The sequence below is a fragment of the Pocillopora verrucosa genome, chromosome 14 (genome assembly GCF_036669915.1).
Source record: "Pocillopora verrucosa isolate sample1 chromosome 14, ASM3666991v2, whole genome shotgun sequence".
In the NCBI taxonomy this organism is placed as follows: domain Eukaryota; kingdom Metazoa; phylum Cnidaria; class Anthozoa; order Scleractinia; family Pocilloporidae; genus Pocillopora; species Pocillopora verrucosa.
In genome coordinates, this window is record NC_089325.1 from 6,392,753 (window position 1) to 6,405,253 (window position 12,501).

At 35.7% G+C, this 12,501-nt stretch overlaps 1 protein-coding gene across 1 annotated transcript; it reads left to right on the top strand.

The window, feature by feature from the left end:
• Positions 1-1,913: 1,913 nt before the first annotated feature.
• On the top strand, positions 1,914-10,993 carry LOC131794844 (ubiquitin-like protein 3). Its single transcript, XM_059112412.2, has 5 exons — positions 1,914-2,148; positions 5,630-5,738; positions 6,303-6,389; positions 7,090-7,167; positions 8,458-10,993. The coding sequence occupies exons 1-5, from the start codon at positions 2,101-2,103 to the stop codon at positions 8,511-8,513; spliced, it is 378 nt and encodes a 125-aa protein (XP_058968395.1). The 5' UTR covers positions 1,914-2,100; the 3' UTR covers positions 8,514-10,993.
• Positions 10,994-12,501: the final 1,508 nt, after the last annotated feature.

A 12,501-nucleotide genomic window follows, 5' to 3' on the forward strand; every position in this document is an offset into this window, starting at 1 on the left:
AAAGGCCCAGATGACGTCATTGTGGCAGCGGGACGAAGTGACGCAGTATGAACGACTTCTACTTTCGTCGAGTTCGAAGCACGTTTTCGTTGCTAATATCAGCCTTTGTCACTTTCTAACTCCATAGTTAACAATTTTAGGGCAGCTTAAATTTGCATGACAACAGTGCAGTTTGTGTGATAGCTTCTACACCTCACGGAGGTTAAAATATTCTCAATTTTTTTTCTCCCATCAGTTTTCCTTCTCTATTCATAGTTCTCAGTCATTTTAGTCTTCCTATCCTGGAAAGTGAAGAGGAATATCCGTTGACAATACTTTGGCGAACGCAAGAACAGTAAAGAAATTTCCGTACTGGATGGCCGTGTATTGGCGCAGGTAGGGACAAACTAGGAATAAGGAAATACTAGGATCATAACCTTGTCTAATCTGAGTGCGATGTTGCAGCTTTTTGATCAAGGAAAGCAAGCAGGATTTTTCAGCGAGGCGAGAAAAAGAGTCTTAGATAACTTCTTTCAGACTGATCATGGCCATGCCAGACTGTTTTATCGTAACTTATTGTCGGCTTTATCATCATTTTTTTTTTCTTTTTTTTTCAGATAAAGGGGGTCGTACGTACCCTAAAGCATCTACGCATAGGTTTCGCCATTTTAAGGGTTTGATCTAATTCCAATCTCTCTCAATTTTCCGCCTGGGCTATTACTTCGATATAACTATAAGGATCCATCGAGATTATTGAAAATTTGCCTATTAAAGAATTTCTGAATAGCTCAAGAACATCGCTGAACCCGAATTCGCAGAGAAAAGTTACGTGTGAGCAGACATAGCACGAGTAATACTTTTCTGTTTTTGAACGACATTCCCAATATTTTTTTGTTTACTCCACCGAAAAGTAATAATTCTACAACCGATAATAGAAAGAAAATTTTTTTTGATTTACAAGGAATCTGAAGGTTGGTTTCAGTCTCAGTTACGACTTATGTCATTAACAGATATCAAGTCTTGCTTTAACAACGGGAAGTCTTATAAAATGGCCACGAAAATATATCACTTTTAATTTCATTGCTTTCACTCATTTTTCATTTCGTTCTTTTTGTTTTTGCTTACGATACTACCATGCCGGCTGAAAGTATGAAAACCAATGGTTTGTTTCGAAGCTTGTCTCCACACTTAAAACAGTTTTATAATTAGACAAAGTTTGAACTTTAAAAGATCAAAGTACGACCATTAAAGTTTCCATTTAGATAAAACATAGGTTTTCCGTTGAAAGATAGGGAAGGTTTCTTTAAACTTCTATTTTCTTTCTTTATTTCTCTTAAGAGCACGATATTCTTCCAAGAGTTCAAGATTTCCCTATAGACAGTACATTGTTATTGTGGCTCAAAATTCAGTTTAAAAAAAAGCATTCACTGAAACATTTGCCCATTCATTAGACTTTTCGGAGCCGCTTACGTAATCTTGGGAAAAGACAAAACAAAAGACCTCATTCCTTAAACTTCGTCGATAATTTGTCTAAATAAAGCGCAAAACCTTTTTCAGCTGTTCCATTCTTTTGTCTTTTTCTTATAACACATGTGCTGCTCTAAAGCAAAGATGACAAGGCAGTATTTGGAAGCCGACGTTATGCATCATGTGACATAAGCTGAAACCCGCCTGTTGACTGGCACTGAGTACCTTTTGTCAGGAGAGATTAAAGGGCCTCAGCTACCCAAAATAGGCCTTTTCTTACGATAATATAGTCTTTAAAAAGAATTTTATATTTGGAAATATCTAAACAGTGGAAATATCTTCATACAGAGTTGTAAACAAACAAGAATAATTACTTAGAATAATCTCGATCAACTGACCCCTGTCGAATCGCTTCACACTTCTGACGTCAACAGTATTTCCCAGACTCCTTTTCCGCACGAGTATATTTTTTTTTCGTGCTTTAGTGCCCACTAACAGAATAGTGAGTTGTCGAGTCTGTAAGCGATGTAAATCACAACGAAAGTCCCTATTTTGTTTTCCTTTTCTTGGGAAAGTCACAGAGATCAGTTCCTTGGGATTTTCGCCCCATTCAGGTTCAGCTTTGGTGAATAATACCGCCACTCGTTGCCCAGGATGGGTGACAGTGTTACTGCACGACATAGAGCAATACCGGATGATAAAGTAAGTGTTTTTCGAATTTTTCGTCCCTGATCGTGGTTTAACTTACTTAGATGTAATTATTCGTCCATTTTTTTAGTTGAAAAGATCATATTTGGCTTATATGGGTAAATCTAGCAACTTTCCTGAACTGTAATCTTGCTGAAGGATCATTAGCGCAGGAACAATAAACCCCGAGTGTTTACTTCAAGAAGATCGATCAATAGAATTATTTATTGAAATCCTGGGTTAGGAACGACTTTTATCGAGACTGTCTCGACCACAAAATGAGACCTTTATTGCAAAGGTTTGTCTCCAAGTAAGCGATACAGTTTTCATCTCCCACACATAATACACACACGTGTAAACGATGACTTCAGTATAATGAAAATGTTGGCAATTTTTGATACAAAAGTATTTTGAGATTCTATAAGAGTTGTCACTACGCAAAGATTGTCTCTTTAACAATTCACTGACAAAGAAAAATCGGTTAGTTGGTGACCTTCAATCTTAATTTGTTTAGGGGAGTTCTTTAAAGCAATTTTATGGGACGCAGTCCCTGGTGTTTGTCAAATTGTTCAGTCATATAGATGAGCTTATGATTCGTGGCAAATTGCTTCATTTGTTCGACTACGTTCACAAGGACAAATAATAACTATATGTTAAAGAAACTGGAATTTTTCGTACGTGTTCATGATCATGTTCGAGACAGGAAAATCTTAGCGACCCTGTTAAGTGCGCGCCAATTCTTCCGTCGAAATAAAAGACAGAGACAAATGTCAAAACAGAGTTTGACTATTAGTATTTTGTGGTGCGTGTTTTTATATTTTTGACAGCTCTCAGATCAAAATTACACGACATGTAGTAGCTAGATGTCGCCCTTTTTATTAAATTTGAATATACACCGTTTCTGTTCTAATGACAATGAAATATAGCATCAACGACTGCATAATTTTAGGCATGAAGGTCGAGAAGTCTTCAATTGGATTGAAAACTTATGTAATGTTTGCCATTAGTATTCGATCAGTTTATCCTTGTGATGCTCGTGTTGAAGCCTTAAAAAGGAAGTATTCTATGATTGGGAGCTAAATTCTAGATCTTTTATATATTGTTTACAAACAAAATTATAAGCAGTAAAGTAGGTTATACTTCAAATGCTCGCTGTTTTGTGATGGTTTCTAATTTTTATCAAAACCAACGAGTATATCTTCTATAATTTTTCTTGCTTCCGTTTCTTAGTAGGTTTTTTATATTTCCATGTCACAAATTTAGAAGCAAATTCACCTAACAAGTCTGATTTTTTAAAATTATAAAGACCATCTGAATTTTAAATTAATTCATTTACCCCCTAAGCAATTATTTTTTGTAGTTAAATTTGTGTATTGTTTTGGTAATGTTGAATGCATTGGGTAGCTAATGAGCCCTATTTTATTGAATCCATGATCACGTATTACAGCACCAAGTGATTTTCAAATTTGTTCATTCTTAATAATAAAAATTTTCTTGAATGAGCAGTTTTTTTTTTGATGTTAAGGCAGTTAGGTTTTCTCATAATGAAGATTATCCTCTTCTGACTTTGTTTAAACTTGCCAAATAGTCTAGAAATACAGGTCTCTGCATGGTGTAGGCAAATTTTTTAATATACTTTTGTTTTTCCCTCAATGACCTTTGCACCCAATTTTTTCTGTTCTTTAACATTTTGTTTTATTGACATGACTGTTTCTCTGATGAAGAAAAAGAACAAAGAAAACTGTGTCTCTCTGTGCTCTTGGTAATACTGAGCTGACAGATGCACTACTGTAGAAAGACTGGTTGTGACAAAATTGGATCTGTGTTATGTCTGTGATCAGGTTTCATGAGGGAATACATCTGTGGCAGTTAAATATGTTACACAATAAGATGTGACTTTTATTTGAATTTTGATTATGGATAGAGTCTTTTATTCTCAGTATTTAATAAACCACAAGCTCAAGAGGGCTTTTAGAGCAAACTGAGATTCAACTTTTGCAGTTTAAGATATGCCAAATTTGTGAAAACATATTCTTGAATGGAGCTCCAGATCTTGGCATTGCTGGTATGCTTCCAGTCAAGTCTCAAGTGCTTCTCTGGAGACAAATAAATTGATAAGATATGAAAAATCCTTGGAAGAACCACTTTTAGCGAGGCAGAGTTTACTCAGTGCATTACATTTTATATATAGAGATTGCAGGGAAACTCTTTTCAGGTACTTATATTCATTTAGGCTGAATTGCACATTTGGATAGCCATTATTTTTTCTCAGTTTAAAGATCATTTTAAAAGAAATATGTATATGAAATTATAAATGCAGAAAACCAAACGGCTCAAAGTTATGTCCTTGGAAAGTTGTGTTTCTGGAACAGTTTTTGCAGAAAAAATGCAAACATGATACATTTACTATTCTGCAGTAGTCTTCCAAAGGACAATCTTGTTGACAGGTGGATCAAATAAAACCTTGTAATCTGCAATGTGATATCCTCTTTGATCATGACAGCAGAGAGGGCTTTAGACACTGGTGTCTTCAACAGGTTTCGAAAATTAACTGGTGCATAAGCTAACAATAATGTGCCAACACTCAACACTATGCGAGTCCACTCTTGCAATTGTTTTTGTCACACTCACACTTAAAAAACTGACAGAAAGTTGCTGTTATGGGCTCCATAGCTATGCAGAGGTGCAATTGTTGTGAACTGCATCTTCTGCTTGATTTTATTAGAATCTTTCTCAATTAATGTACATTCAGTCAATTGTTAGATGTGAAAATGTGATCAAGATTTGAGTAATATTTTGTCTGTTGTGATAGATGTGAATTTGCAGGAAAATTTACAATCAAGCCTTCAGAATTATACCAAAATAGCACAGGGCACGTAACCCTTTACACCCTAACATGGGTATTCATATTCTCCACACTGTTCTCTGTACATTTAGAAGGTGCCGACAATCACAAGTTTCTTTAATTGGTGATCATTTCCTTTTTTCTCATAACATTTATAGGTGATTCAGTGGTGATATTGTAAAGAGAAATTAGATGTTAGTCACTCTTGGGGTTTAAAGGGTTAACACAAGTGCACTGGACCCTGGTCAAGAATTCTGGGTTTGAGACCTGGCTTGGTCATTGCATTTTGTTCTTGGGTAAAACTTTACTCTCCTAGTGCTTCTCTCCACCTAGGAGTATAAACTCATACCATCAAACTGTGAGGGAAAGTTTGGGAAAATGTTGGGAAATGTTAGGAGGTAACCTGCACCATCTTTACCTTAACACGGATCACCCATATTTGCACTATCATTTTATGGTTTAAAGAACAAATCGATTTTAAACTAATCCAACTTGGATTTTTTAATCCTGAAGGGCAAACATACTTCTCAAACTCTGCTCACAGATTTTGTGATTCCTGTCATATTTTTAGATTTAAGACACAGAAAACCCTCCTGATTCAATAGTCTTCTTATTCTAAGCAACTTCTTTTCTGTTTTACTTTTCCATCAGATATGTTTGCGGTTGATCCTGGTATCTGGCAAGACACATGAATTTTTATTTTCACCCAGTGATACAGCATATTACATAACACAACACGTCTATGAAAACTGGCCTGAAGGTTTGTTGTTGTTTGTAGGTCCTAATACTTCATTTGAATTCTGTCAAAGGAAAAAGCCTCCAGCCATAGCTTCTTTAAATTTTTGCTACCAGTGGGGCTTTTTTTTTAATTGTCAGAGCCTTTTCTCTATCAGGATGCAGAAACCCTAACTGAAAAAGAGCACTAGGTTGTTTAGAGGCATCTTTTTGCACAAACTATTTATTTACATGTTTGTAAACTTTTCGAGTCATGCAACAAGTGTAGATTCAAGTAGAAACTACAACAAATAGTATTTATGGTGATGACTGCTTGATAGATATATTAGAATTCTAATAATTTACTTGTGCTTGTCTGATTTCAATTTTTCTATTAGTTGAAAATTCAGACTGTTCCCATACCAGTATTTGTTCTTAATATGTATTAAGTTTGTGTACAGAAAATATTAGTGAAATCCAATGTACCTTATATGACTGATTTAAGGTACAAGATGAAAAAAGAACACCATGAATATTAAGAAAAATGATCAGAGTTTGTATATCAAGTAGAGACAAGAACCGATGTTCATAATTTCTTTGATTTTGTAAGGTTGGAAAGACGAAGCGGTCAGTTCCCATAATATTCTTAAACTTATTTATCATGGACGGTTTTTACACGGAAATGTGTCTTTAGGAGGTAGGTTTTTGGACTCTTTCAATGGTTACAGTACTGCAGATAGGAAATAATCTGAAGAAGTAAGGAAAAGAGATGTTGCTATCTATATTACATAAGAGTTGAAGAGCATGGATTGAAGCTATGCTAAATACAAAGTTTGTGCAACTCATTCCCCTCTTTAGAGTACCTACTTAGGTAGATTGTTGCATATGGCCACTTTAGTGATAAGAAAACTATGACTTTGTACCTATTTTGTACCTTATTTGGAGGAAAATTGATAAATTTATGAGGGTTTTTTTATCAATGATAAATTCAGTAAAGCAGAACAAAAGTTAAACCAAACAAAAGGACATTTAAAATATGCGTCAAAAACATCTCTCTATTCATTGAAACTTTGTTTTGCATCACTGCTTTAGAATCATTGTTGGTACCAACCACTTTTTCATTTAAAAGTTATTTTTCTCCAAAATGAAGCATGAAACGACAAAACAAACCATAGGATATCTTTGTTTTAAATTGACGGCCACTTGCAGAGATTTCCATCATTTATTTTATGTAAAAAGATGAGAAGTTATGTAACTTTCTGCACAAAAGTATCTCAGTGTTATGGTTTGAGATTTGTTAAGTGGATTAAAAATATGAGTTGATGAAGCTCACAAAAAATTGAATTCAAAGTAATTGGGCCATACACATTTCTCCCACTGATTTTATTTCATGACAGCACTTAGCCTTGAGCCCGGAAAGCGCAGCGTGATGCACCTTGTTGCAAGAGAAAACTTACCTGAACCTGCCACACAAGGTAACTCCATCCTCAATGAAGTGGTAATTTAAGTAACATCAGTCACGAGAAGTTTGGGGGAAAGAAAACATTTTCAGAGTCCTTTGTGTTGAAGACAAAATTTATTAACAGAACTCCAAAGTCATTCTACCAGAATATTAATGTTGTGCAGTCTTTCTGTCAAAAGGATACCTGGAGTCTATAGTACAACATGTGGGCAATGGAACAAACATAAATTTAAGTCAAACAGCGTTATCATTAGAAGGCCAGTAGGCGGTGGAAACCAGCCAGCCCTCATACCATTTTGTGCTGTCTACTTTGTGAATTGTGATCAAAGACAGGAAAAAATTTAGTTTTGAACTGATTCTAACATGAATGTCTGGCTAAAAAATTTACTCAAATATGTCCCAGAATGCGGGAAATCACATCTGAAGTGTTTCAATTTCAAATTTTTCAAGGGGAGCATGCCCTTGGTCTCTCTCTGCAACATGTCATGCTTGTTAGCGCGAGCATAATTCAATTCAGCCACCCACCTCAGTTCAGATCATACATGTGTTACATTTTCAAATGACAACCCTGAGTCAAAGATAAGAAGAGTGGAATCGTGTTTTAAAGAAGAAAATTGCTTTCAATAGGAAATATTCAAATAGCAGTTGATTAGTATTAAAAATAAGTTCAAAGAGGTAACAGTTGGTCAAAAATAAGAATGGTGAAAGTGGAAGAAGAGGAACATGCTTTTCAATGATGAACTGAAAAAATTAGACTAAATAAATATCTTACTTTCCTTTACACTTTCACTCCCAAGATCTAACAATTAATCATCCCCGATGTTTTCCAAACATTTCCTACTATTTTCACTCTAAGAGTTTGGTTTTTAAATCAAATAACATCTAGTAATTTTTGTGAGTGTGTGTGCATGACCTTTTTGTCAAAAAATTAATATTTTCAGTCACTCCTGGAAATAACAGAGTGGTCACTCACTATAAGCACAGGAGTTTTTTCATGTATTTACATAGGCAAACATATCAATAGAGTTTCAATTGATGCATAGGTGGGGTAGCAATAGTTTATAGTTAGTTTTTTAGTTACTCCTCTGGGTGCATCTTTGTCCAGAGAACACCATTGATATCTGTCAGATGCCATTTGGACAAGATGCCCCCATGTCCACCTGGTGTCTCTCTTTTCCCTTCCTCCAGTTCTCCTCCAGGTTTCCTCTCTTTTGTAAGCTTTTGGAGAATGATTTATATGCCAGTACTTTTATTGTTTCATTTCCTTTACTAGACTTTGACACAACTTTTATCTCTTCAACAGGTCAAAGAAATCGTGAGAAAACAAGTGAACAAAGCTGTTGTTGTACAATTGTTTGACTTTTAGTTTTACTGTTTAGATGCTGAAGAGGTGATCTACTCCATATGTTCACTTCAATAGACTTGCCATTAAAATTTTTTAGAGTGTAACTCGACCATAATTTAGATAATCAGTGTGTACATGCATGTAATTATATTTGTGATTTAAGAAAAAAACTCAAAACACTTTTATGAGCAATTTTCAATATAATGTCAAAAGTCATCTTGGATTGTATTAGGTCTGCCTCACTTTACTCTGTGACCAGCCTAAAAACTCTTGTTACTCTTTTAAAAATCCTAATTCAAAATTATAAATAATAGCCCCTTGATTGCCTAAGTTTTCCTGTATTTCTGGCTCAGTTGTTCAAAGGGCAGATAACGTTATTCAACAGATAAATTTCTTTCCAGTGATTGAATATGTGTTGACAAAACACACCGCACAATACACCAGGTACAGATATATCCAGTGGATAGGGTTATCCACCTTTCCAACAATGAAGGCCTGGTAGTCTGCTTCAAGTTCTCATTGGCCACTTATGATTTTCTTATTTGTCCCCATCAGCCATTGCAATTTTGTAGCTTTGGCTTTTGGGACACTGGATCAAAAAGTGCTCAATTAGTTAATTTAAATAGGTCAAATGAGAGAAGTCATCAAAGACATGAGTAATAGTTGTGTTAGTAATGGAAGATATTTTCTTCCTTTTTTACCATAATTTATTATGATCAATGATCACTCATAAGCTAAGAAATAATGTTTTTTTTAGTAAATATTTTTTTTAATTTCATGTTCTGGTCAATACATTGCTCTAATTGTCATTTAAAGTAAACTCTTTAGATTTTCACTTGTTATAATCTGTTTTTCAATTGTAAGTCACTACTATATTGGCTTATACATCTTTTGCTGCTGTGACATGTCTCAGTCCCTTGTGACAAGTCATGTTTTTCTCGGCAAGAGTCTCAATTAGGCCTCATCTATGTTATGTTGGAAAATGGAATAGTGATTCTATTTCCAAGGTCAGGCCAGCTGTCATCTGCTCACCAAAAGCAGAACACTCTTCAAAGCAAATAAATTTGGAAACAGGAGACAACATTTTCCAAGCTCTTCAAGAAGAAACACTTGCCTGCAAAACCAAGAATGTAGGCAAGTGTTTCTTTTGGTAGTTTTTATTGCATTTTCAATAAAGCAAACTTGCTTCTCCTTGAAGAGGTATAGTGTTGCTTTCAAATTTACCCAGGGCTGAGCAAACATCACTCATATTAATATAATTTCAAAGCTTTCTTCATTGCAGCAAAAGTACTGCATAAGAAATCAATTTTTATGCATATAGATCAAGAAATTCTCAAAGGTTAAAAAAATGTGCTCTACAAATGTACTGGTTTTTCTAACTCCTGCCGGAGACAAGATGCATTCAACAATGTTAAAAGGGTGTGCCCAAAATTTATAGTGAGAGGTGATGGTTGGGTACTTGTAGGCAACACCATGTTAACCATTTTTGTTGTTGTGATTCTTGTCACATATAGCAATTTTTAAGCTCAACAAACCCACTATACTCTGCCATTAGGCATCTTTTACCTAATAACTTTACAAGGAGTTGTAGTTGCCATGTGGCACTTAGAGACAGGAGAAGTTTTAGGAGCAATGCAAATGTGTAAATCACACTCGGGAGATATAGCATGACTTTTTACTCATCAAAATGTTGTTAAGATCAAATTTCTCTTTCAAGAGTATTCCATGTCATTTAATAGCTTACACTATGCCTTATTTTTTACATTGGTGTCACTGAAAAAGGCAATCCAATGAGTTGACTTATTATTTTGATCAATTTACAGTACTTCCATTATTTTATGTTAAAGAGGGACACTGTTAGAAATTTTTATGTTAAGTTTGCCATCTTTTGAATTTAAAGAGATGTTAATTCAAATTGTTCCTTGGTATAGCAGAAGCTAAAGTATGCTTTAGATACCATGTTGGGATTTTGGTGCTGTTCAGTGTCATGCTCTTTCTTTGTTTTAAATCATATTACAATCACAACCATTTCTACCACTAAGAGACTCCTACATTTTTTCATTATTATTTCTTAGTTGCTTTACCACTGCAGTTTCAGTGAAGGTTTAATTTTTATTAGCTATGTGCAAGGAATTTCAGAACCCTCTGTATTATTCCCCTTTTCAGATTTTCTTGTCACCTTTGAACTCCCAGAGGTAATTACTAAGTTGAAATATACTTAAGATATGTTTTCAAACAAAATGGAGCTTGGTAATATTCTATTCAAGGTCTCAGAACTAGCTAACAAAAAAAAAGTGTTATTTTCGGTTGGGATAATCTGTAGGGTATATCAGGTAAAAGTGTGCTTTCATTCTTGGTGACTGTTTTTGCCTATTGAGCATAAATAACTTAAATTTTTTTATAAAAAAAAATAGATTTTATTTTCTCACATGTTTACCTCACCTTATGTAAATATATTAAATAAACTGCTGAATAAAAGGTCTTACTGCGTGTACACAGCCTTGTGCTTTTAATTGGAAGATGTACAAATTAAACAACATTTATTCTGGAAATCTACCTATTTATCTGAACCCTTGACCCCAAGATCTGATTTATTTAGTAACTCTTACTATTGCCTGCCATACAATTTTAAAGATGCTAGCTCAAAGAATTTGGGATTGGATCAACTACTAATCCTCTAATTGATAATTTTCTTTACTCTCACCTCTTGTCAGCTTGATATTGTTAGGAGAAATTCAGTCTTGGTCACTCATGTAAGTTAATGGCTAACCAGTAACTTGTTCTTGGAGCCTATGTTACAGATCTCTAGCAAAAGGGGTGTGTGAGACCCTCTCTCAAATGGCTGATGATGGAAACGGACTTTGTAAACAAGATTGTCTTTGAATAAGAACATGGTCCAGTTTGTAAGAAGCTAAAATTCTCATGGAAAGTAACCAGTCTTTATTTGCTCACCTGCCCACTTCATTCAATCATACTGAAATTCCATGGCAAACTGGACAAGTTCTCCTGGTTCCCATCTCCTTGCCCACTGAAATACTGATAAAGATTTCCCAGATCTATTGATTCATCATCACTTGTTGCACCAGTAGGTGCATAAGGCTCTCGCATTGTCCACCCAGCCCCCCATGTCACCTGCCACCACCTTGGCCATATTGCAGCTCCTTCACCCCGCCTTGCCTCTCTCTCTTCTGACAGTCCTTCTCCCTCTTGCCCTTGGACCTGCCAGTGTCCACCCCAATGCTGTAGAACAGTCATTCACACCCTCTCCTGAGTATGTGTCCTAAACAGTTCCACCTTCTTTGCACCTTGTCGCTAATTTCATCGATCCCTGCCCTTTCATCAACTCTATTCTCTTGTTAGTCATTCTATGCTGCCATCTAATCCTCAGTATTCACCATAGGTATTGGCATCGGAAACTGTTCAGTTTTTTTTCATCAGTCTTTGTGATCTTCCATGTTTCACAACCATATAGCAGGACTGGTCGGACTGAAGTCTTGAATAGTCGTATCTTGGTTCCCCTTCCTATTCCTCTGGCTGCCCACACCTTCCATAGCCTCTGGAATGCACCTTGTGCCCTCTGCAGTCTGTTCCTGATATCTTTACTGCCTCCACCTTCCTTGTCTACAATAGCTCTAAGATACACAAACTCCTTGACATCTTCCACTTCTTCACCAGTCACCACAGTGTTCTCCCTGTTCTGAGCAAACTCAGTCCTCATTTAGTTTAAGGCCTACTCCGGCTTCTTCCTCCATCAAACTCCCACTCTTCTCACCCAAGTCCTAAACTTAAATGGAAGTAGTGTGATGTCGTCTGCAAAATCGATATCCAACATTGTTGTTAAATTCCATTGCATCCCTCTTCTCTTGTCTGCTGTTGTCTTCCTCATGATCCAATCCATGGCCAGTAAGAATAAGAATCCTGACATTACACATTCCTGCTTCTTTACTCCCCACTTAATCTTGAACCGGTCTGATGTCTGGCATCCGTCAATCATTGCCCATT